At 54.4% G+C, this 25,504-nt stretch overlaps 2 protein-coding genes across 2 annotated transcripts; both read left to right on the plus strand.

The window, feature by feature from the left end:
• Window positions 1–239: 239 nt before the first annotated feature.
• PXMP4 (peroxisomal membrane protein 4) lies at window positions 240–9,463 on the plus strand. The gene is made up of 4 exons (XM_036395623.2): window positions 240–364; window positions 680–742; window positions 1,267–1,465; window positions 3,155–9,463. Exons 1-4 carry the CDS (start codon window positions 249–251, stop codon window positions 3,416–3,418), a joined length of 642 nt encoding a protein of 213 aa, XP_036251516.1. The 5' UTR covers window positions 240–248; the 3' UTR covers window positions 3,419–9,463.
• Window positions 9,464–14,887: 5,424 nt separating this feature from the next.
• On the plus strand, window positions 14,888–19,333 carry E2F1 (E2F transcription factor 1). Its single transcript, XM_036395622.2, has 7 exons — window positions 14,888–15,082; window positions 15,790–15,880; window positions 16,432–16,651; window positions 16,966–17,118; window positions 17,235–17,349; window positions 18,096–18,300; window positions 18,684–19,333. The coding sequence occupies exons 1-7, from the start codon at window positions 14,888–14,890 to the stop codon at window positions 18,950–18,952; spliced, it is 1,248 nt and encodes a 415-aa protein (XP_036251515.1). The 3' UTR covers window positions 18,953–19,333.
• The last annotated feature ends 6,171 nt before the right edge of the window (window positions 19,334–25,504 follow it).

The following is a 25,504-nucleotide window of genomic DNA, read 5'->3' on the forward strand; positions in this document are numbered from 1 at the left end:
ATGACCGGGCTGTGCCGTGCCGGGCCGGGCTCACAGCGGCGCCCGCCGCCCTCACGGAGCGGGTGGGCGGGACGCCTCGCTTGGCGCCCATTGGCTGCAGGACAGACTATCCGCACCAATGAGAGAGTGAGGTGGTGCCGCTTATTGGCCGAGAGCCATGATTGACAGCAGTGCCGGCCTATGGGAGCGGCGGGCGGGGCGGCGCCCCCGGAAGCGGCGTGCGGCGGGGCGCTGTGGCCGGCGGGGCCATGGCGGGCGGCGGGGATTCGCTTCGCGCTCTGCTCCGCGCCGCCAACGCGCTCCTGCAGCAGCGCCGCTACCACGCCGCTCTCGCCGTCATCAAGGGCTTCCGAAACGGCGCCGTGTGAGTGCCGGGCCCGGGCCGCGGGGTCTCCATCCCTCCCGGGGTGCTGTGAGGGGGAGGCGGTTCCGCTCCCCTCAGCCGCAGTTGGGGTAGCCTGGGCTGGGTTTAGAGTCCCCTTGGGGCCTGGCTCGCTGAGGTGCGTGTGCTCTTCTCCTTCTGCTCGGCTCCCCCCGCTTTGCTGTGCTGCTGCTGCTGGGCTGGCTTAAAAGTAATAGATACTTGGCTAAATACCCTTTTTTGTCTGTTAGTAGACTAGAAGTACAAGAATTTCGTAGTGTAAAACGAACCCTGAGAAATATTTGTCCACCTTTGCAGTTATGGAGCCAAAATCCGTGCCCCACACGCCCTGGTGATGACTTTCCTGTTCAAGAGTGGAAGGTACAAACGCTAATTCTGTGGTTTTGTGTTGCTGCTTAGAATGTTTTCATCACAGCTGTTCGTTTTCGATGTTTGGAGGGGGTTTAAAAAGCAGAAAAATGTGTGAACCGTGGTTGAGCCTTGTCCTGATAGTGAAGCACACACAAATATATATAATTGAGGGATTGAATCACTCATGCAGTGGTTGATGAGGACAGAGGGAGAATTAACAGATGCCAATAGCAATGTTCTGTCCTGTGTTGAAATAAGGGAATCCAGGCTATAGCAGTGCACGTTATGCCTTTCTCTGAGTGCCAGAGGTTTGTATTTAGCAATAAAAAAGTTTTAAAAGGGCTGTTTGAGTAGTGAGAAAATGAAACACAGTCCACAGTGTGGGCAGGGCTGTGCTCTGATGAGGGAAGCCAGAGCTCCTTCCTAAGACATTCCTGGGGTGCCCAAACCATCAGTGTAGGTGGGGAGTGCAGTGCCTAGCTGTGGGTGCAGGATCTTGCCTTTTCTCTCTTGTGATTGTCTCTTTCCCTCAGTTTCAGGGAGAAGCTGAAGTCCATTGCCCAGGCCACGTACGCTCACTCCCGGAACCTGGCTTATTTTGTGTTCACCTACAAAGGGCTCCTGGCAGCCCAGTCCCGGCTGCAGGGGAAAAAAATCCCATTCCATTCCTTCCTTGCAGCCTGCATTGGGGGCTGGCTGGTGTTTGGTGACAACAATCCCATCAACAGCCAGGTAAAGGCACTTGCTGAAAGTTTCTCTGGCCAGGAAAAACAACAGGTGTGCCAGGAACTGGTTGGGGGCACCTATTTCTGGTGGTTCTGACCAGAAACAGGAGCTCTTTTTTCTTTTTCTCTGCACAAATTGCAGTTTTGACTGCTCTGCACTCAAGTCCCAGCTGTGGCTGTGTGTCTCCAGTTGCAGTGCTGGAAACCCAGGTTTGCCTCCAGAGCTGCACTGGGTTTGTAGGAAGGCAGTCAAATCCAGAGCTGTGGGCTTATCCCCCCTGTCACCTGAGCTGTGCTCACTACCTGTGTGTTCCTGTCTGGCCATCACAGGGTTAAACTCCTCACCTGAAGTGTTGTGAGTGTAGAACTTGATCAGTTAGAGCTGGACTGAACTAAACTGGTTAAAGTGACCACTAAACTGGTTAATCTGACAGCTAAACTGGGTAAACTGACAACTAAACTGGGTAAACTGACCACTAAACTGGTTAATCTGACAGATAAACTGGCCAAACTGACCACTAAACTGGGTAAACTGACAACTAAACTGGCAACTAATCTGACAGCTAAAGTGACAACTAAAATGACAGCTAAACTGGTTAAACTGACAGCTAAACTGATTAATCTGACAGCTAAACTCACCACTAAACTGGTTAAACTCACCACTAAACTGGTTAAACTGATGAGAGCTGCTCAGGGGGTGTTTGATTTAAAGCTGGTTGTTAACACACAGTCACAAACCAGGGAGTGAAACAGCTGCAGATTAATCCCAAGTGCTTGATTTAAGCCAGGCCTGGTGTTAGGCTGTGTCCAGCCTCCTGAGCTCCCATCTGCTTGGCAGGACTGTTCTATCAGCACTGTCTGAGGTGGAATGAGCTGGGCAGAGACAGAAGTTGTGCAAGTGCCCAGCAGTGCTGCATGCAATGCAGCCTGTGATTGCCAAGTCAGAGCAGCAGGCCTTGCAGGAGACACAGAGTTTTGGCAGAGTGCTGATAGGAGCAATGACAGCCTGTTTGCTTTGAAGTGGGGGAGTTGTTCCTGTCCCTCCTGGCTGGATTGTCACTTGTGAAGCCCTGGAGGTGGCTGTGCTCAGTTCTCACCCTGCTCCCTGGGTTTCTCTGTCACCAGCCAGGGGTCTCTGTACAAATCACAGACAGGACAGGACTGCTGGAACGTGCCTTGAGCTGTTTTATTTTTCAGCATCACTCTCATTACATGGTTATGACAATGGGAAGATGCCACCAGCTCACATCCCAGGCAGCAGACACAGAACTTAGTGTTACAACTCACTTTATAAGTTTTTTGACCAATCACACAAAGCAAAAGCCCATTGACAGCAGTTCTGTCCAACCACTATAAGCACAGGTACCTTTGGTTAAAACAATGCTTGCTTATTTCAAATACAATACCTGCTTGTGAGCCTTAAAGCACAGTGCACAGAGCTCCATTATTAAGCTTCAAACTCCCTAATATCTCACTAGATAAACTTTTCTGTAGCTTAGGGAGTTATTCTAGACAAGTGTTAATACACAGACCATTGTTCTATTTGTCCTTGCTTTTCTACTTTTTAAATAATTTTTCTGCTGACCAATCTCATGGCTGCTGCTTAGCTCTAATCACAGTTCTGCTGTCTCTGAGGCCTTTTGCAGCTTTCCCCAAACCCTCTGATTTTGTGGATCCCCACATTTCTCCTCTGCAGATCATCATGTACCTGCTGTCCCGCATCCTGTTCGGGCTGTCCCGGCTGGCTGTGGAGAAGGGCTACATCCCCCAGCCCAGGCAGGATCCCTTCCCTCTGCTGGCTGCCCTGGTCTGGGGGACAGTCCTGTGGCTCTTTGAATACCACAGGCACACTCTGCAGCCCTCCCTGCAGTCCTCCATGACCTACCTGTACGAGGACAGTGAGGTGTGGCACGACGTGTCTGACTTCCTCATCTACAACAAAAGGACAGACAGCAAGTAGGTGCTTCAGTCTAAACCACCTTGGAATGGGATGGGACCTCCCAGCAGCTGGGGGAAAAGGTTATTCTGTTGCTTTTGACCTGTGATTTTTTAAAATTGCCATCTATCAAGCAGAGTTGGCTCTTGTCTGCAGGGCAGAATGTTCTGATAAGGTTTTTGGCTCCTTTTAGAGCAAGCTCAGCCTCCACAGAAACTTGTTGCAGTCTGTTTTTTATTTTCCCTACAAGTGTGGCATTGGGGTTTGTTCTTTAAAAGCTAAATATATTTATAAAATGACAGCCTGACACTCAGTGGAGAGTATGAAACCATGTTCTAGGGCTCATCTGAATGTTCACAAGTGGTTTTTTCTGTGCTGTTGTGCTCACTGTAGTGTGATTGAGGGTGAAGGGAGTGGGGGACCTGCTGAGCTCTGGGAGCAGGGCCATCATTTCTTCATTGCTGTGGATGGCTGAGAATCCTGCTTAAACTATTATAAGGACAGTTAGGTGCTCCTTGAGAGAGTTCCTCTGCAATTTTCCCTGAGGGAGACAATAAAATGTGTGAGACTAGAACTGTTAGGATTGTCTTGGACCAGCCTGGTAAATCAGGCTTGGAAAGACTATTTTTGCTTGGTTTCTTCCCTGCACTTGGGCTGAATCTGTGCCTCTGTAAAGTGCACTAATGAATACCCTGTAATTATTTTAAACTCATTTGTAAAGCTTTTAAAAGCTGCTTGAACTAAATACCAAAAACAGTTACACAACTTGGGCTCCTCTATGACCAGGCCTCAGATCTCATGCTGGGGATTTTGTGTGTCACAGGGAGCAACATTTCCCAAGCACTTTTATTTATTTTATTTTGGTGGAGCATGAGAAGGGTTTCTCTGAGGTCCAGAGTGTGCTCTCCACAGCAGTGGAAAGTGTTGGCTGTAACCAGATTTGAATCTGATTTTGTACCTGTAGTTTGTGCAGGGTTCATGGATTAATTTAATTGATTAATTTATTCATTATCTTCCTCTCAGAAACACTCTGCTGAGCCCCAGGACAGGGCAGCACACCCTGGGTTATGGCAGAAGATTGACTAGATAGCTGAGAAAGCACAAAAACTGATTTAATTAATCAATTAATAAATTCAAACTCCTCACAGTGCAAGGCACTCACCTGCCATATAACACTACACAGTTCACTCAATGATGTGCATTGAAACAATTCCTGGTTTGATGTGGTGATATTTCCAAGAGAATCATTCAATTCCCTGCTCCCTTTTGGCTCAGCTGGGACTGTTTGGTTCACTTTCCCTGTCTCCACCTGCTTTTCCCTGACCTGCCCGTGGCATTTCATAATCCTGCTGATGCTCTCTTCATCATCCTTGGAACCCTTTACCCTCCAGGCTCTGGCAATTTCTCCTATTCAATGCTACAGCTGAAATGGTACATTTCACTTCAGGGAGCTTCTGATTTTAAAAAAATTCTCAATTTCTTCTTAAGTCATTTTTCCTTGTCCTCCTAACCTCCTTTATTACTGCTGCATATATTCAGAGTCCTCTTTACTCTTTTATTTTCCCACTTTTCTTTGTCCATGCAAATCCATGATGTACATGGTGCCCAAAAACCAAGATACTTCTTTGTCATAATAACTTTCTGTGATCCCTTCAACTTCTAATTTCATTGCTAACTTCTAATTAACTGCTGTTACAGTCTGGACTGAATAATTGAGTTGGAATCCATCAGACCCCATGAAAGCTGTAAAATTAGGAATTTGGTTTGTTTCTTTTAGCTAAATATTTTTCTCTATATACAGCTGAAATGGTACATTTAACTTCAGGGAGCTTCTAATTAAAAAAAAAATTCTCAATTTCTTCTTAAGTCATTTTTCCTTATCCTCCTAAACTCCTTTATTACTGTTGCACATATTCAGAGTGCTGCTTTTCTTTATTTTTCCCCTTTTTTTTTTTGCTTTTCTTTATTTTTCCCTTTTTTTTTTTTGCTTTTCTTTATTTTTCCCCCCTTTTTTTTTTTTGCTTTTCTTTATTTTTCCCCTTTTATTTGTCCATGATGTACATGGTGCCCAAAAACCAAGATACTTCTTTGTCATAATAACTCTCTATGATCCCTTCAACTTCTAATTTCATTGCTAACTTCTAATTAACTGCTGTTACAGTCTGGACTGAATAATTGAATTGAAATCCATCAGACCCCATGAAAGCTGTAAAATTAGGAATTTTGTTTCTTTCTTTTGGTTAAATATTTTTCTCTGTATAGAGAAACATAAAGATTCACTACAGAAAAACTGCTGGAGATACAGGTGAGGTCTGATTACTTTATAAACATCTTTCCACCACTCTTGGCTGTTTGAAGCATCTCAGTTTTTCTGTCAGAAACCTCAGTATTGTTCCAACTAAGAGCATTGATATTCTGCTAAAATTGCTGAATTCCTGCAAGCTTTGATGGGATTTCAGAGAGCTGACAGCTGTGCCTTGGGAATTGCTCCCTAAAACTATTAAACTCACAAATCCTTGACCATGTATAATTATTGCAGCAAAAAAAGCTGTGGGCTGGGTGTCTCTGAGAAGGTTTTGATCTGCTAAATTTGTAGCTTGTGGTTCCCTTAGAGGTGGAATAACCTTCCTCTGCTGGGCATTGGACCACTGTGGCTGCTGGTGGAAGGACCAGTGGCCTTTCCTGACCTTTTCACTGCTCTCTGTCCTCAGGAAAATAAATCCCAGCCAAAAACCAGTGTATGGAATCATGCAATCAGTGACCATGACTTCTCCTTGGTTCAAAACTCCCTTTTTCTCTTGGGAATCTCTGTCTTTGTAAGAAAGCCATGGCTGAGCCTGCAGCCATGTGCAGTGGAGCTGCAGGAGGCAGCTGCCATCCCTGGATCCCAGCTCTGACCTTTTCACACTGCTCTGTGTCCTCTAGAAAGTAAATCCCAGCCAGAAACCAATGTCTCAGTCAGCCTGGCAGCAGTACCATGACTTCTCCTTGGTTCAAAACTCCCTTTTTCTCTTGGCAATCTCTCCTTTTCTGAGGAAGCCATGGCTGAGCCTGCAGCCATGTGCAGTGGAGCTGCAGGGGGCAGCTGCCATCCCTGGAAGGCCAGTTCCTGACTGCTCTGTGTCCTCTCTAGAAAATAAATCCCACCCAAAAACCAATGTCTCAGTCAGCCTGGCAGCAATGACCATGACTTCTTGGTTCAAAACTCCCTTTTTCTCTTGGCAATCTCTCCTTTCTAAGGAAGCCATGGCTGAGCCTGCAGTGGAGCTGCCATCCCAGCTCTGACCTTTTCACACTGCTCTGTGTCCTCTCCAGAAAATAAATCCCAGCCAAAAACCAATGTTTGCAGTCAGCCTGGCAGCAGGGACCATGACTTCTCCTTGGTTCAAAATGCCCTTCTTCTCTTGGCAATCTCTTCCTTTCTAAGGAAGCCATGGCTGAGCCTGCAGCCATGTGCAGTGGAGTTGCCATCCCTGGATCCCAGCTCTGACCTTTTCACACTGCTCTGTGTCCTCTGCAGAAAACAAATCCCAGCCAAAAACCAATGTCTCAGTCAGCCTGGCAGCAGTGACCATGACTTCTCCTTGATCCAAAACTCCTTTTTTCTATTAGAAATCTCTTCCTTTCTCAGAAAGCCATGGCTGAGCCTGCAGTGGAGCTGCCATCCCAGCTCCTGACCTTTTCACACTGTTCTGTGTCCTCTGCAGAAAATAAATCCCAGCCAAAAACCAATGTCTCAGTCAGCCTGGCAGCAGTGACCATGACTTCTCCTTGGTTCAAAACTCCCTTTTTCTCTTGGGTATCTCTAAGGAAGCCCTGGCTGAGCTGCAGGGGGCAGCTGCCATCCCTGGATCCCAGCTCCTGCCGGGATCCCAGCCCCTGGGGCTCTGCTGCCCGTTGGTTTTCCTGCTGGGCTGGGCCAGGACGTTAAGCTGCAAGTCCCTGCTTTCCCCAGGGAAGTAACTGGGACAGCTCCTTAATGACATCAGCCCCCCTGGCTGTTCCTGGGAGCAGATAGCTGGGGATGAGCCCCTTCTGCTGCCAAGGTGTTGGAACAATGCAGGAGTGTCGTGGGGAAGTGAACTAGAAGTAATTTGTCTGAGTCGGACTTTTGGGATATGTAAGTGACACTCCCTGCCCTCCCCCAGGGCATTGTTTGGGGAATGGAGTGCCCTGTTTGGGTTCCTTTTTTATTAGCATTAAAAGCAAAAGAAATAAAGAGACAGTTGGGAAGCCACCTGCATATGGCCAAGTGCTTAGGGATCACAAAGAAGGGTCATTTTCTTCCCCCAGCCCTGACTGGTTTTGAATTTTAAGATGAGCATGGGGTTGTTTGTCTACAACAACTTTATTTTCCCCCTTGTTATTTTTCCCTTGACACCTGACTGATGCTGAGTGTCTCTAAAGAGGAGCAGAGTGTCTCTATCTTTGCTCAGTTTGTCAAAAGCAAGGAACCCTGCATAAAACTGAAGTGTTTAAAATGATGCTTCTCCCTCAGATTTTAAGCCTCTCTTAGAGGCAGTTTTAAAGGTTAATGAATCGAACTGATCAAAAGTTTTCAGCAATCCTGAGCTTATCAAGCAGATTGACTATCCTGGGCTATTAATCATTTATTTTATGAAGGAACAAAGCAGGCTCAAGGTTATTTACTGCTGCTGCCTGCTGCCCTGGCATACCCACTGTGCTTCCCTTGCCTTTGGAGGACAGCTTGTGTGCTGGGCTGGAGAACCCTTTCCGGGACAATTGCATTATTTAACAAAGGTGAAAATGAGACAGCTGCCTGACATTTGGGTTAGGGAAGCTTTTCTGGGCTGTGTTTGATGCTGGCAGTGAAGGAGAGGGTGTTTGAACCTGTGTCTGGCCATTCAGTGCTGCAGAGGAGGGTTTGAGGAGGCTGCTGGGAGCTGTGACCCTGTGTCTGTAGTGGGACAGTGCATTTGTCCTGGCCACCATCCCTGTGTCTGTGCAATACCCAGAGAACTGGCCCTGCTCAGGGCATTTCTCAGAGAATTGTGGGATGGTTCAGGTTGGATGGGACCTTAAAAACCATCCCACCCCTGCCATGGGCAGGGACACCTTCCTCTACCCCAGGTTGCTCCAAACCCCATCCAGCCTGGCCTTGGGCACTGCCAGGGATGGAGCAGCCACAGCTGCTCTGGGCACCCTGTGCCAGGGTGGGGAGGGTGTAGAGCAGCTTTGATATTGGTGCTGTGAGACTTTGCTGCCCTGCTGGAGTAGCTCAGGCTCTGCTTTACACCCAGCTGGGTGTGTGTGGAAGGGCAGAGATGATCCCTGGCTGCTGGAAGGAGCCCTCTGTGCAGAGTGAGCTCTGCAGCTGGCTGGGAGCTGCCATGGAGCCACCAGAACCCTGTGCAGATCCCTCACCAGGAGGAGCTGCTGGGGAGCTCCAGTTCATTTTCCCTGCATCAGCACAAAGGTGACCTTTGGTTACAACCCCAAGCTGGGTGCTGCTCCCTGTTTGTCAGGCTGTGTTTGTCTCCCTGGCTCATGGCAGCCTGAAGCTGGATGTGTTTTCTGATGCTGTTTTTGAAACCCAACAGATAAGGGAGGAGGGAAAATAAGGCATCATGTCTGTCTGCCACTGTTAATATTTTTGGGGTGTTAATCTTGAGTTTTCAACCTGTGTGTTCCTACCAGATTGGTGGAGGAGGTAACTTTTTTCTTTACTTAGAAGAATTTTCATGTCTCTGCTGGTGAGGAGGGAGAAAAAACAAACTAAAAGCTCTATAATACAGGTATTATTACCTCTGCTTTTGAGATATATTTTGTATTCATAATTACTGTGTAATCCAGGCCTTGATTTTCTGACAGCATAGAATAAAATAAAGAACATAAACTCAGGTAACTTATGTGACACTGATCAGAATGCTTGTAGAAATATCTTGGGTTTTGGGTTTAAAACAATAAAAAGAGAGGGCAGGGGGTTATTGATGTGGCTCTATCCACTATGAATCACCTTCTTGTGGCCATTATTTCTGTAGAATCACTCTTTGAATATTACAATACTGTGCTTTGTCTACAAATAAAAATCCTAATTTTTTGTCTTTTTTTTACTGTCCTCATTTTTAAGCTAAAATCTGTGAAGCAATGCTTGATTATTGCATGTCTGTAGTCCTGGATGTAGAGAAGCCATGCACAAGGTGCAGTTTTGGCATGGTTTGGGCTCTGGTGTTACCAGCTTGGAAACAACAGGCAGTGCTGCTTTGACCCCAGCATCAGATTTAATTCCTGCAGGGGTAAGGGTACCAGCTGCAGAAACAAACTGGGATGGCTGACACCCCTTTTTGGTTTTTTAATATGAAAAACAGAGAAAATAAGTAGATCTATGGATGATTTTTCTGCCTTTTCCAAGCTAAAAGTTCAGAGGGAATGTGCTGTAGAGGTCACTCAGTGCTGTGGTGGTGGGGATGAAGCAGTTGCTGAGTGTCTGTAAGACCAAACCTGCAGCTTTGTAGCTGTTGGAATGCTGGAGTGTCCAGCCTGGGCCATGAGAAGCCAAATCAACACCTCCAAACTGATGCCAGTGCTACTTTCAAGTGGTTTTTTTCCTCCTCACAGAGTGTCACACTCTGCCTGAGCCCTTGTTCTGCTCCAGGTGAAGCTCTGGGTGACCTGTAGGTTTTATTCTGACAAAAGCAAAAGTGTTCCAGCGCTTCTGGGTTCTCAGTGCCAGTGACCATGTGGTGGGAAGTGAACCTGGACTGGCTGCAGACACTCAGGAGAGGTAGAAGCCAGAGCCTGGCATATTCCCAAATCACTCCTGGATAAAAGCCCCAGGCTCCCAGAAACACTTCAGCCTCTCTGTTCTTCCATGGGGTTTGAGTGAAGGAAATGCAAGAGCCTTGTGGAATGGAGTGGCTCTCAGTGTTTGTGGTGTTTTGGCTCAGAGGATGAGACAAGGCTGCTCTGGCTGGGTGTGGAGCAGAGCAGGAGGGGAACAGGCTCTGTGCCCATGGCTTCCCTGAGAGACCCTGCCTGATGTGAGCTTTAAAAGCAGATGCCACCACAGGAGAGGAGGAGATGGCACTGCTGAGTCTGGTGTGCCCAGCATCCAGAAGAGGAGCTGACCTGGTGTCCTGTGGAAAGAACTGTGTTATCTTCTGTAAAGATGCAAGGGAACAGGCACTGCCTGGCTTTTGGGACTGGAATCTGAGAGGAGACACCTAAGCCAGGGCTGCTCCCTTCTGCCACAAGCCAGCTTTAGACATTGTTTATGCTTCCAGAAAATTGCTTTGGTTTGCACAGAGCAACAGTGATGGCTCAGGGGGCAGAGCTGAGGGACTGCAGGGTCAGGGCAGCACAACTGGGGGGCTCTGGGCTTTCCCCAGCTGCCTGGTGCCACCACAGGCAGATTGTGCCACACTGCCAATTCACCCTCTTGTGAGCAAACCAGTGACCTGGGAACAGGGGCATTGGCTGGAGACCCCAGGGAAGTCCTACTGTCCTTCCATGTGCCAGCTCAGCACACTCTGTCAGAACCCAGCACATTCCTCTGGCTGCCCTGCAGGACTCGAGACCCTGGCAGGGGCTCAGAGACCTTGGCACGAGTCAAAGACACCCATGCCTTTGATTTTAACCCATGGAAACAATTCCCAACTTTGTGTGAGGATTTACAAGCCACAAGAGTTTGAATAGAATGACTGTGAATTTGTCACAGGGTGAAAAAGTAGAATTTTGGGGTTTTAGAATGGGGGTTCAAGAGGCAAGATGGAGGAATCTGGGCATGTCCTGTTCTTCTTCTTGTCCTCCATCTTCTGCTGTGATGGTGGCACTTCTGGATTGGTTTAGAGTAGAGACAAACTGTCTAACATAGGTGAAAGGTATTGGAAAATTATTGTAAATAAAGCACAGGTAGTTCTTAGTATAAAAAGCCAACACCACCCCAAGGGCAGGGACTGTGCCACAACCTGACCTGCTGGACAGATCTCAGCAGGTCAGAGAAAGAATGTGATAGATAAGAAAAGATAAACAACTTTGAAAAGCAGAACCGACGAATCTCAGCTTCTTCTTCAGTCATGGGGCTGGGAAAAAAGAGACTTTCTGATACCTTGGGGTCATCTCAACCACAGAAACGCAAGAACACTCCATTGTGGGAGCTGCTGGAGGCAGGAGTGTGACGGCAGGGACAGTAACTGTGCTCCTGGGACACCCAATGGGAGCTGCTGGAGGCAGGACAGACTGCCAGGGCAGGGACAGTGACTGAGCCCAGGGCTGTTGCCATCCTGCCAGCTCTCCTCCCCCTGCCCCTGCTGCCAGGTGATTTTCCAGCACAGGTACCAGCTGTGCTCCAGCTGCAGCCTTTCCCCAGCACACACCCCTTGCTCCGAGTCCATCCCACAGTGCCAAACCCACCCAAACTCCCACGGGCTGAATTCTGCTGGGGCACTGAGTGTCTGAGCAGCCTCCTGATGCTCTCCAGGCCGAGCAGGGCTGTGCAGACAGGGCTTTATCTGGGAGCAGCACCTGCCGCACTGCTAATCTTGGGAGCACGTCTGCACTCCTTAGCGGGGCTGCAGTTGTGCAGGAGACAGAATTCATCTGCTTCCCCTCATCCACATGCAAGGAAAGGCCCTGCCCGCCCTTCTCCCACCAGCGTTTGCCTTTCATTTGTCTCCACTGCCAGCCCTTTTCGCGCTGAAAGCCTCGGAGAGGCTCCTGCAGAGGGGGCAGAGCCTGCTCCCCCCGAACAGCTCCTGCATGAATTAGGGGGGGTGAAGGCGGCCTTTGTGAGCCGAGAGGGAGCAGCTGGTGCGGCAGCTGTGTCCCAAACCCTGCCTCATCCCAGGAAACGCCGGGCTGGGGCTCCCCAGGGATGGGGAGAGCACCGCCAGCCATGCGCTCCCGCCCGGCTGCTGGGCTTGCCTCTTCCCCCTTCCCCAGATGGAAGAAGCATTAACTGTGTGCAAACATCTGGTCTAACTGTTGCTTATGCTTCCTAGTAATGATGATATTGCAGTGGAAGGGCTCTGGAGAGTGGGGCCTGGAATATTAGAAGGGCCAAGTGTTAATTAACTGTATTAATTTCCTTTAAGCAAGGCAGCGTTTCTATTTGCTCTCTGCTGATGAAGAAATGAGGCACAGCGAGTTGATTTGATTGGTCACGGACATGCACCACGTTCCTGCTGTATTTAAGGATGGAGAGATCCAGGGAAATCACAGCCCTGCTCAGTGCTGGCCATCCCCATGGGAATTGCAACCGCTGCCAAAATATCCAGCATAAAATCCTTTAAAGCCAGAAACCTGTTAGGCCAGCACAGGGGCACTGCATGTCAGGATCTGCTCTGCAGCAGAGGAGTTAACTCATCCCTGCAAATGCCTCCTGCATCCCACGCACTGCTGGGAAAAACAACCCTTCTTTCTCCTGCACAGCCCTTCTCCTGCACAGCCCTTCCTTCTCCTGCATCCCAGGCAGGTCAGGCTTGGCACTGCTGGGAAAAACAGCCTTTCTTTCTCCTGTCCAGCCCTTCTCCTGCACAGCCCTTCTTTCTCCTGCCCAGCCCTTCCTTCTCCTGCATCCCAGGCAGGTCAGGCTTGGCAGCAGGGCTGGGGCAGGAGCCAGCGCTGGCTCCCAGCCCTGCCTGGCAGCACAGCGGGCTGGGGGCCACTGTGCTCCACCATGGGGACACGTGGGACAGCTCCTGGGGGGCACAGAGGGGTGAAACCCTGGGTTGGGTGCCTTGTTCGGAGCCCACTGCACACTTTCCTCATGAGCTTCCCCTGCAAAAGGCCTAATCTTGAAATGCTTTTTAAAAACTATTATTAGCAGGATGTACTTTTTTCCTTTTTAATTTTGCTTCCTCATGCAGCAGGAGGTTATCAGTGTCCTGCAGGCAGGAGATAGTGGCGCTGGGAGCCGCCTGTCCCGTGTCTCGTGGGTGGACTCTCATCTCTCTCAGCATATGGGGCCACTCCCTGCTCCGGCTGCCGTCCCTGTGTCCCTGCCTCTCCCCTGCCACACGGTGCCACGGCCGGAGATAGCGCCTGGCACGGTCAAGTGCAGGTTGTGCTGCCGGCAGAGCTTTTCCTCTGCCCTCTGAGGGGTTATCAGGCAGTCCTGAAGGAGCTGCCGAGATCCGCAGCTGTTTGATGTTTGGAAACACAGAATGCCGTGAATCAGCGGCCGAACGGATGGAGCAGATTGCAGCATCCCGGTGCTCCCCTGGAGCAGCGTGAGCCTGAAACCTCCAGACTTGCCCGACAGCCTCACCCATGGTCTCGGGGCTGCTTTGAACAAGGGCAACCCTGAGCTGAGCCCTGCATCGCTCCAGCACTTTTAGACTAAAATCCTACAGGCGCCTGGCCCTGCAAGACAGGAGAGCTCCCGCCCCAGCACGGCTGAGCACCAGTGATGTCCCCAAAGCAGGGCAGGCTGGGCTGGCTGTCACCCCCGGGCAAGGGGAACACACGGGGACAGCCTGGGACACCCTGCAGAGCCCAAAGCCACCCTCCTCACCAGCAGTGACACCCGTGCATGGGAGGAGCGTGGCTCACAGCGTGCAGGGCACGGAGCGAGCTGAACTTTGCTCGTGGGTGCGTGGCCCGTCCTCCCGGGCAGCCAGGGCGGGGAGCGGCCGCCGCCGGAGCCCATCAGCCCGGCGGGGCTGAGCCCGGGCCGGGACCGGCTCCGCCTGAGCCTGGAACTCCCCACGGGGGAAAACCGGGAGCTGGGGCCGGGGCGGAGCGAGGAATCCGCGGCGGCATACAGGAGGGGACACCCCCGTGGGAGGCACAAAGAGGGACACGGGAGGGGACATCTCCGGGGGGGACACAAAGAGGGACACGGGAGGGGACACCCTCGGGGGGGACACAAACAGGGACACAGGAGGGGACACACATATGGGGGACACAAAGAGGGACACGGGAGGGCACACCCCCGGAGGGACACAAAGAGGGACAGGGGAGGGGACACCCCTATAGGGGACACGGGGGACACAAACAGGGACTTGGGAACACCTCAATGGGCGACGCAAAGAGGGACACAGGAGGGGACACCCCCGGGGGGAACCCGGGAGACACAAACAGGGACAGGGGAGGGGACACACACACAGCGCGCGCCGCACCCACGCGCCGCCCCCGCCGCGTCCCCGAGCCGCGCTCCCATTGGCTGCCGCCCCGGCGCGGCGCCGCTGATTGGTCGCCTGTCAGCGCGGCCCCCGCCCGCCAATGGCCGCGCGGCACCGCCCGCCCCCCCGCTCGCTCCAGCCAATGGCAGCGCGCCCTCGCCTCCCCGCCGCGGCGGACGCAGCCAATGGGCGGGCGGCGGGGCGGCTCGCGCCGCTTTTCGCGGCAAAAAGGATTTGGCGCGCAAAGGCGCGCGGGGCCGGCGCGCCGAACAATCCGGCGGCGGGCGCAGCGGAGCCGGAACCGGAGCCGGAGCGCAGCGGCCCCGCGCCCGCCATGGGCCGCGCCCCTGTCCGCGCCCTGCCCGCTGCGCCGCCCGCCGCACCGGCGGCACCGGCTGCCATGTGAGCCATGGCGGCGGCGGGCGGCGCGGCGGGGCTGGCGGCGCTGCTGGGCAGCGCCTCCCCGCACCTCCTGATCGTCTCCGCCGCCGCCGAGGAGCCCGCGGGCGGCGGCCACCCCGATACCGACCTCCTGCTCTTCGCCACGCCGCAGCCCGCCCGCCCCGGCGCCGCGCCCAGACGGCCCGCGCTGGGCCGCCCGCCGGTAACCCCCGCGAGCGGGATGGGGAGGGGGCGGGGGCCGGGGCCGGGCGGGGGCTCCGGGGACCGGCGGGCCCGGGCTGTGTTCCGGGCTGTGCAGTATTGAGCCTCGAACCGGCCGTGTACCGACCGGGCCGTATACCCGACGGGGTACATGGGGCCGTATACCCGAGCCGGGCTGTACAATGGGCCCGGCTGGATACCGGGCCGTGCTTTGTAGCGAGCCGTGCCGTACCGAGCCGGGCTGTACAGCGAGCCGTGCTGTATCCCGGACAGGGCTCCGGGCCGGGCCGGGCCGGGCCGGGCCGTACATCTCCGTGCTGTGCCCCGTGCCATATGCCGTGCCCCGCTCGGTGTCAGCCCGTGCCCGGTGCTCCCGGCTGTGCCAGGCTGTACGGCCGGGCCGTGCCACGCAGCACCTGCCGGGCCGGCCCTGCCCCGTCGCCGCTCCGGAAGCCGCAGGCCCGGGCGCCGGGCCGTGCTTTCCTCCCCACCCACGGCCCAGGCCGGCTTTGGGGCGCTCCCCGCAGCGTGGCAGGGCCCCCCCGGTAGGGACAGCCCCCTATCCCCGCCGGGGTGCGTGACAGCTCCTGTCCCCCCCTTCCTGCTGGGATCTGGGGTGTCTGTACCCCACGGTGCTGGGGGGGTTCCTCACAGACGCCCTTCGGGAGCCTGGGGGGGCTGTCCCCGTGCTGACCCCGTCCCTTGCAGGTGAAGAGGAAGCTGAACTTGGAGACGGATCACCAGTACATAGCGGAGAGTTTGCCAGTGAGCCGGGGCAAGGCCAGGAACCCTGCTAAAGGTATCAGCTCCACTCCCCCTGGCCCCCTTGCCAGCCCAGCTCAGAGCAGAGCTCCAGCAGCCCCACTCTGCTCTCCCAGGCTCATCCCTGGCAGGTTCTTCCAGGCCCTTTGTGTCGGTGTGGATGTCCCTGGGGCTGTCCACTCTCCACACTCGCTGCTGTGCCCTGTGCTGGTGGCACGGTTGTCCTGCCCTTCTGCTGGGTGTCACACTGGCTCTGTCCCTCCCTGTGGGATGGAGCTGAAGGTGCCAGCATGGTGTCAGTGCAGTGTCCCAGGAGGACCTGCTGCTATCTCCCCCCTCGGTGTCTCAGTCACAGCTGCGGTCACAACAGAGCACAGGTGTCACAGCCTGTGCCAGGTGCTGCAACATCCTTCCTGCAGGGCATTTGGGCAGCTCACCCCATTGCCCTGACAAAACAGATTGGGTTTGGGGTGCCAGTCCTGGTCACTGGTCCATAAGCCACCTGCAAGCAGGTGGCAGGAGTTTTGTGACCTTTCAGCTCTGGCTTTCCCTTGTGGCTGAATGACACTTGTCCTCCACGTCTGGCAGGGGCAAAGTCTCCTGGAGAGAAGTCCCGGTATGAAACCTCCCTGAACCTCACCACCAAGCGCTTCCTGGAGCTGCTGAGCCAGTCCCCAGATGGTGTGGTGGACCTCAACTGGGCAGCCGAGGTGCTGAAGGTGCAGAAGAGGCGCATCTACGACATCACCAACGTCCTGGAGGGCATACAGCTCATCACCAAGAAATCCAAGAACCACATCCAGTGGCTGTATGTCCCTGGCCTCATGGGGTGTGCCTGGGGTGGGGGAGCTGTCTGGGTGGAGGAGGGTCTTACTTGGGTGGAGAATTTCAGGGTGGGGTCACCAGAGCTTCTGCTGCAGGGGAGGGCTGTGCTCAGTGGCACAGGGCTCCTGTGAGTCCCCCTGGGACCCCCAAGTCATCCAGGGCATTGGGTGGGGTGGGCTGCATCCAGCCTTGGGGAGGGCTCTGCTGCTAAAATCCCTGCAGGGCTGCTTCCCTGGCTGTGGGCTGGGGCACAGGAAGCTGTGGGGGCTGGCTGCTGATGGACACGGTGCTCCCCAGGGGCAGCCAGGCCACCGTGGGAGCGCCAGGCCGGCACCGGCTGCTGGAGAAGGAGCTGCGGGAGCTGCAGGCGGCCGAGCGGCAGCTGGATGACCTCATCCAGATGTGCACGGTGCAGCTGCGCCTGCTCACCGAGGACCCCGCCAACCAGCAATATCCTTTGGTTGAGGGGCGGGGCTGGCTGGGTGGTGGCTGTGGTTGAGCCCTGGAGGCACAGGCAGGGCGGTTCTCAGCCCACATCCCCGTGTCCCTTCCTTGACCCGCCCCACCGCAGCCTATGTCACCTGCCAGGACCTCCGCAGCATCGTGGACCCCGCGGAGCAAATGGTGATGGTGATCAAAGCCCCCCCAGAGACCCAGCTGCAGGTGTCAGACCCTGCAGAGGTGAGTTGGGGTCACGCTCTGCTCCTCCTGTGCCCTCCCTGAGCTGCCCAGTGTTCTCTGCTGTCAGAGTGTCGGGGGGTGATGGTCAGGACAGACGGACACGAGAGATCTCTGCAGCCAGGGCTGGAACTTGGGGGTTATTGCAAAGGGCCTGGGGGCAGAGCCCTGCTGGGAGCTGCCAGACACAGCCCAGAGCAGGACTGAGAGAAGAGAGGGGGAGAGAGGATGAGACGGTAAGAGAGTAAAAGGGTAAGGGAGTAAAAAAGGTAAGAGAGTAAAAAGGGTAAGAGAGCAAGGTTCCTGTTACAATACCATAAATCTTCTTCTGTGTTGAATATTCTCATTCTCACTAACCAATCTAGTACAAGATACAAATCCTATAGCATTTACGTACAGCCTGTAAGAATCATTACATTACCATACTGTGTTACATTTTAAACCCTAAGAACTCCTCTTTGGGCCCCTTCTGCCAACCCAGTGGGGTCTGCTCTGAGCCTTGGGCCTGTCTGCAAGCAGAGGGTGTTGTTCCATCAAAAGGGGATCACCTTCAGCCAGCCACACCATTGTTTTCCAGTTGTTAGTAACTGAGGGATCTCAAAGCTGCTTTCATTTCAATCTTGCTTATAGTTTCTATATTCTCAAAATCTTTTGCCAGGCAATCATATTGATAAAGCTTTCCTGTTTCATCTTCCCCAACACTCCGCGTGTCCCTGTGCCACCTTATGTCACTCCTGTCCCCTCCCCAGGCGTTCCAGGTCTCTGTGAGAAGCACTCAGGGCCCCATTGATGTGTTCCTGTGCCCCGAGGACAGCTCGGGGGTCTGCAGCCCTGTCAAGAGCCCCTTCAAAGCCCCTGCTGAGGACTCTCCTCCCAGCCATTCACAGCCCAGAGCCCCCCTGCTCCTGCATCCTGCCCAGGATGTGAACATGCCTCTGCTGCCTGGAGAGCAAGGTGGGGCTGGGGACACGAGGGAGCAGGGAACACGAGCTGGGGACATGAGGAAGGGGGCTGGGGACATGAGAGAGCTGGGGACACAAGGAGGCTCTGGACAAGAGGGGGCTGGGGGACACGAGAGACTTGGGAACACAAGGGAGCTGGGGACACAAAGAGGCTGGGGACAGGAGGGAGGAGCTGGGGACACGAGGGAGGAGCTGGTGGGATGTCACGGTGGCTCTCAGCCCCTCGGAAGTGGCCCAAGCAAGGAGCTGGCATGCTGCTAAGGCACCCCAACAAGGCAGGGAGGTGGGAAGGCAGGATCTCCCTAGCCAAAAAAGCTTTTTGGGGGGTTTCTTTGGAGAGTATTATGGGATTTACAGCTGTTGCCATGCCCACAGAAGCACTGCTGCCAGGGCCGAGCGCGCTGCCCAGCAAGGGCCCAGAGGAGGAGGAGGAGGAGGAAGAGGAGGTGAGCCTGTCTCCCCTGGCCTCCATGGACATGCTGCTGGAGCAGAGCAGGGAGGACCTGGCGGGTTTCCTGCCCGATGAGTTCATCAACCTGTCGCCACCCCAGGCACAGGACTATCACTTTGGGCTGGAGGAGGGCGAGGGCATCAGCGAGCTCTTCGACTGCAACTTTGGGGACTTCACCCCCTTGGACTTCTGAGGCTGAGCCCACCTGGGTGTTTGGGGCAGTGCCAGGGGAGGGGCAGCCCTGGCAGGGCAGGGCAGGGCAGCCCCTCTGGCTCCAGTGCTCCCTGTTCTCCCCCATCCCTTTTTGCAATATTTTCTCGTTATCCCTCCAGCCCGGTGGCATCCCCAGCTCCAGCCCCACCAGGAGGATGCCAGGGTGGGGTTCCCAACTTGGGGGACCCCCCCCATAGGGCCCTGATCAGGGGCACTGCCCAGGGCAGAGCCACTGTCCCCCAGGAGCCCATTCCAGAGCTTTAAGCAGTCCTGTGTATAGATTAATGTTTTGATTAATTTATTATTGTCCCCTGGGGACAGCGTTTCATTTCCATGGGGGTTTGGGGGGCTGTACAGCAGAGTGGGGGTGCTGAGAGTTTTTGTTGTGCTGGGAGGGGGTGGTGGAGGTGTGGGGGTGCTGGCTTAGGGCTGTCCCCCTGCCTGGGGGCTGCCCACAGCCTGGCTGAGCGTGGGGTATTTATTTATTATTTATGGCATGTGGAGCTCTCCCAGGACATGGAGGGGGCAGGAGGGAGCAGGAGGACGGTGCTGGTGGGACATGGAGGGTGTGACCAGGGTCTCACCAGCACATCCTGGCTTTGCTTGTGTCCAGAAGGGGGCTGGCAAGGCCACGGCTGTGGCAGGTGGCAGTGGGGACGGGGCTGGGGGGGCTGGTGGCCCTGGGACCGTGTGCTTGTCCCCTCAGGGGACACAGAGGTGGCCAGGGGGAGCGTCTCTGCAGGTGAGCACCCAACGCTGTCTCCAGGCTTTCCTTCCCCTCCCTGTGCAGCCCTTTGGCTCTGGCTCCCCAAGCCCAGGCCACTGGGGCTGGGAGAGGAGGGGAGGGGGATCCTGGGGTCCCCCTGGGCCGAGCTGGAGACGCACTTTCACTTTTACTGCCATTTAACAAGCTTGTGTTCCTCTGAGCTTTGTGTTTAATAAAGGTTTCTACTGACTCTGCCCTTTGGCTGTGTTCAGGTGCCTGGGGCTGGGAGGGGTGGTGGGGAACCTCAGCTGTAAAACCGAGATGTTTGGGGTTGTTCTGTGCTCTGTTCTCCACTTTGAACTTGAAATCCATGACCAGGTATGTCCACACCTGGGGCTGCCAAAGGTGCTTTGGTGCTGGGTCCCACACAGGGTGGGATCTGGGCCTGATCCTGCCCTCCCTGCTCCTCCAAAGAGGCTGAGCTGCAGGAGGATGGGGGTGATGGGTCTGGATGGGGTTTGCTTTCCTTTCAGCAGCTCCTGTCCCCACTTGGCTCCTCTCCTGCCTGGCTGTGACTGTGTTCATAGGGGTCTGAGGATGAGGGAAGAGATGAGGATCTGACTCCATGTTTCAGAAGGCTGATTTATTATTTGTTGATATATATTTCATTAAAACTATACTAAAAGAATAGGAGAAAGGATTTCATCAGAAGGCTGGCTAAGAATAGAATAAGAAAGAATGATAACAAAGGTTTGTGGCTCGGCTCTCTGTCCAAGCCAGCTGGGCTGTGATTGGCCATTAATTAGAAACAACCACATGAGACCAATCCCAGATCCCCCTGTTGCATTCCACAGCAGCAGATAACCATTGGTTACATTTTGTTCCTGAGGCCTCTCAGCTTCTCAGGAGGAAAAATCCTAAGGAAAGGATTTCTCATAAAAGATGTCTGTGACACCTGGTTCCCTCCCCACCTTCACCCTGGTTTTGGGGCAGCATTTTCCTGCAGCGTGGGGCCAGTGTGAAGCCACTCCATCCACTGAGTTCCCAGCTTTCCCTGTTCACCCAGCTCTTGCTGCTGCCTCAAGGCACCTGCTGGCACAGGTTTCTGGCCCAAAGTTCGAGGTCCCCATGTCCTTGCTGGCTGGGGACTCACTGCCAGCAGCAGCAGCCCTGCCCTGCCTGCCCTGATCCCTCTGCAGCACTGAGGGGCACTGGGCACCCCAGGGAGGGTGCTTGGAGCTCCCAGGGGCTCCTGGCAGCCAGGATGGGGCTCAGGGGCTCCCTAGTGGCAGCCAGGGCTGTGCTACTTCCTGCCCCTGTTTGTGCCCTTTCTCCCCTCCTCCTGCCTGGTTTTCCTTTAAACAGCCTGATAAATATTTCACCCTGAGCGCGTTGTGTAAACTCCCCCTGCTCCTGCAGCAGCAGGCAATGGGATCCCACGTCAGGACAGGCTGCTGGGTGGCACAGAGAGCCCTTCACACTGCCTGGCATCCTGCCTGCATCCTTGTGCCTCTCTTCCCACACCTTCTTCTTCTTGGCTTTGGGTGGCTTTTTGTAATTGGGCAGAAAAGTCCCCATTGTAGGCTCTGTGGGATCAGTTATTGGGTTAAAAGGGAAAATAATCCAGGTGTCAGCTCTTAATTGGATAGTTTAGTCTTAAAAGATCTTGGAACCAGAGATTGTTGGCCACTTTTGTGGTGCTTTTCCAGCGTGCTGAGCCTGGTGTGGGCAGCATGCAAAACTCTAGATAAGATAACAATAAACAAGAACCTGAAGACCAAAAAGATCCAGTGCATCTCTCTTTCCTGACACAGAACCACCCCAGGAGGGTCTCCCCTGACAGGGGAGCCCCCAGGGAGGGCCCAGCCATAACCCAGAAGTCGGGGAATCGGCAACAGATACCCTGACACTGCAGGGTGCCCAGCCCAGCCCACGCCAGCTCCTCCCCAGCCATCCCCCCCTCCTCTGCTCAGTCCCGTGGGGATGGATGGTGATGCTGATGCTGATGGTGACCTGCAGTGCTGCAAAGGGGAGAGACCCCAGTGTTGGAAACAGGAAAGCCTTATCAATATGATTGTCTGGCAAAAGATTTTGAGAATATGGAAACTATAAGTGAGATTGAAATGAAAGCAGCTTTGAGATACCTCAGTTACTGAACAACTGGAAAACAATGGTGTGGCCAGCTGAAGGGGATCCCCTTTTGATGGAACAACACCCTCTGCTTGCAGACAGGCCCAAGGCTCAGAGCAGACCCCACTGGCTTGGCAGAAGGGGCCCAAAGAGGAGTTTTTAGGGTTTAAAATGTAACACAGTGTGGTAATGTAATGATTCTTATAGGCTGTATGGAAATGCTGTAGGATTTGTATCTTGTATTAGATTGGTTAGTGAGAATCAGAATATTCAACACAGAAGAAGATTTATGGTATTGTAACAGGAACCTTGCTCTCTTGCTCTCTTATCCTCTCTTTTACTCATCCTCTCACTCTCTTTTACTCTTTTTCTCTCTCTCATCCTCTTTACCACGCTCTTGCTCTCTCTCTTTACCTCTCTCCCTCTCTCAGGCCTGCTCTGGGCTGTGTTTGGCAGCTCCCAGCAGGGCCCTGCCCCCAGGCCCTTTGCAATAACCCCAAGTTCCAGCCCTGGCTGCAGAGATCTCTCATGTCCGTCTGTCCTGACCATCCTACCCCCATTGCTCCTACACCCCGGCACAGGGAATGGTTTTATGGAGGGGGCACAAGGAGAGGGAGAGGATTTGCACTGCCATCCCCAGCTCCACGGGGTGCTCCCACAGCCAGCCCAGCCCCAGCACAGCTCTGCCCCTTTCCCCCGAGAGAAGGCAAAGTGCCACAGACATATTTTATGAAAAATCCTTTTGCCAGGATCTTTTCTCCTGAGAAGCTTCAGCTTCTCCATGTTTTGCTGCTTTGGAATGTGATTTGGAGAATTGTTTACCCAGCATGGGAAATTGTTTTTACTTGATGACCAATGACAGCCACCTGTGTCGAGGCTGTGAGCAGTCACAAAATTTTATTATCATTCCATTCCTTTTATTCCTTTCAAGCCTTTTGATGAAATCCTTTCTTCTATTCTTTTAGTATAGTTATAATCTATCATTTTCTTTTAATATAATATATATCATAAAATAATAAATCAGCCTTCTGAAACATGGAGTCAAGATTCTCATCTCTTCCCTCGTCCTGGGACCCCTGTGAGCACCACCACAGGGACAGGGCTGTGTCCCCCTGGGGGCTGCACTGCCAGCTCCACGTGAGCCACGTAAAAATAACCACTGTGCCTCCCAGGATGATTCATGATGCAGCTCAAGGGCTTCCCTCTGCTATTTCGGGTGCCTGGAGAGGGAGCTGATGGTAGAAGAGCACATGGCAGCATTGGGAAGCAGCCCCAGGCACTGCCTGGTTTGATTTTTCTGCTGCAAAGCTGCTTTTCTCTGGCAGGTGAAGGCAGCAGGTCAGGGGATGGGCACCTTGCACTCATCCTTGGGCTCTCATTGCCAGGAGTGTCACCCCACAGGGACAATGTCCAACCAGCCTGGGGCTGCAGTGGTGACCCCCTGGCATTGGAAAATGCTGGGCAGGATGTGGCCACGGTGCTGAGCCCAGGCAGCCCCGGGGTGCCCTGGCCCTGGGCTGTAGGGTTGGGATCTGGGGGGTCAGGGGAGCTCCATAGTGGGGTGAGCTCCAGGACAGGCTGGCAGTGGCATTAATGCCCCCCATAAGGGGTTTGTATCTTCAACCTGATCCCCCTCAGAGGGTCCTTGGGGGCTTTGGGGTCTCTCTAGGCAGGGGTGTCCTGCCCCACCTCTGCATCCCACCCTACCCTTCCCTATTTCCACTTCCAAAAATCCCTCCTGTTTCCTGCAAAGGAGGGAGCTCAGGGAGCTGAAGAGCAGCATTGTTTATTCCTGGGATGCTGTTGAGTGGCTGCTCCCTTTAATCCCTCCCCCCTGAGGTGCCGGGGAGCAGAGCAGAGCCCTGGTGTCCCCCACAGCTGGGCCATGTCCCCCTTCCCTGCCGTGGCTTTCTGGGATTGGGAGCGCCTGTCACCTCCTGCCATCAGCCTGAACTTCACCCTCACTCTCAAGCTGCTCCTTCCCACTTGGACACCCATGGTGACTCCCAGGGATCCCACTGGGCACCCAGTGTGGATTTTTGGGGCAGAGGGGAGTGTGGGAAGCCCTTCCAAGGGGGGGATTTTGATCCAGGGCAGAGCCTCACCATCACCCAAGACCCTTCCATGCTCCCTGGCAAGGTGAGCCCCTGTCCCTGCTGCACCCCTGGCCTGTGTTCTGTTCCTGCTCCCATTTCAGATGGATTTGATGATGGCCATGCTCAGCAGCTCCAGCCCTTGGAGCTCTGTGCCTCCCTGGGGACAGGGACAGCCCCGTGCCAAGGGCAGGGAGTGCACGAGCACCCTGGAGCCCTTGGATGCCCCTGCCAGGGCCCAGCTGTGCTTTTTCCACCTCTTTTGCTTTGCACACACCTGGAACAGCTGGGAGATGGTAAAAATAGCTGAGCTTGGAGCACATTGTCCCAGGGGGAGCAGGAGGTGAGCGAGCTCCACGTGCTGCAGTGGGTCACGTTGGGGTGGGGAAGGAGCTGGGATCTGAGACCTGGCCCAAGCAGAGCTGAGCTCAGCAGTCAGGGTGTCCTGCAGAGCTCCAGGTGAAAGCAGAGGTGGTGCTGAGGGAGGCAAAGCCTGCCTGGGATTCTGAAAAACCCAAGCAAAACTGGTTCATGGCCCTTTCTCATAAAGTGAAATCCTGGAATGGAGGCACAAACCCCCAAGTGCCTGTGCCAGGCAAGGGATGGGGACAGCTGCTCTTCCTCCTCCCCCTCCTCCTCCTCCTCCTCCTGTCCCCCAGCCTGCTGAGGCAGGGGGGGTTCCCATCTCTGGAGGTACCAGGATCCTGGCATGTTGCTCCAGAGGGAAGCAGCTCAGAGCAAAGGCTGCCTGGCACTGGAGGAGCTGGCACCACCAGGCACTCATTTGGAGCCACCCTGGGATCTAGGGCCACCAAAACCACAGTGGCACTAGCTGTGGTCAAACTGGGGCCAACCCAGGGCCAACTGAGGGAACCAGGACTTTCCCAGTGCCATCCGTGTCCATGTTGGGACCACCTGTGGTCAAACTGGGACCAACTGGGGCAATCAGGGCTATCCCAAAGCCAACAGTGACTGCACTGGGACCGCCTGTGGACAAACTGGGACAACTGGAGCCACAGTGGGACAAACAAAGCCATGCTAGGACCAGCCATGACCCCACTATGACCACCCATGGTCAAACTGGGGCAGACCCAGGGCCATCTGGGGCAGACCAGAGCTACCCTGGGGCCAACAGCAACCACACTGGGACCACCCACAGTCAAACTGGGACCACCTGGGGCCTCGCTTAGGGCACCCAGGGCTACGGTGGGGTCAACAACGACCACACTGGGACCATCCATCACCAGACTAGAGCCACCCCAGGGCCAGCTGAGGCACCCAGTGCTACTGTGGGGCCAGCAGTGACCACACTGAGACCACCTGTGGCCACCCCAGGGCCAGCTGAGGCACCCAGGACTGCTGTGGGACCAACAGTGACCACACCGAGACCACCTGTGGCCACACTGGGATCAGCTGAGGCACCCAGGGCTGCTGTGGGGATAGCTGATAGCTATGGTCACACTGGGACACTCAGGGACGATCACACAACCCAGGGGTGGGACCCCACGGGGCTGTTCTGGGTCCACCGGGACCGCCCCAGCGGCGAGCGGGCACCGGGACCCAGCGCGGCCCCGCCCCTCTCCCCTACGCAAAACCCATTGGT

The sequence above is a fragment of the Molothrus ater genome, chromosome 17, assembly GCF_012460135.2.
Source record: "Molothrus ater isolate BHLD 08-10-18 breed brown headed cowbird chromosome 17, BPBGC_Mater_1.1, whole genome shotgun sequence".
In the NCBI taxonomy this organism is placed as follows: Eukaryota; Metazoa; Chordata; class Aves; order Passeriformes; family Icteridae; genus Molothrus; species Molothrus ater.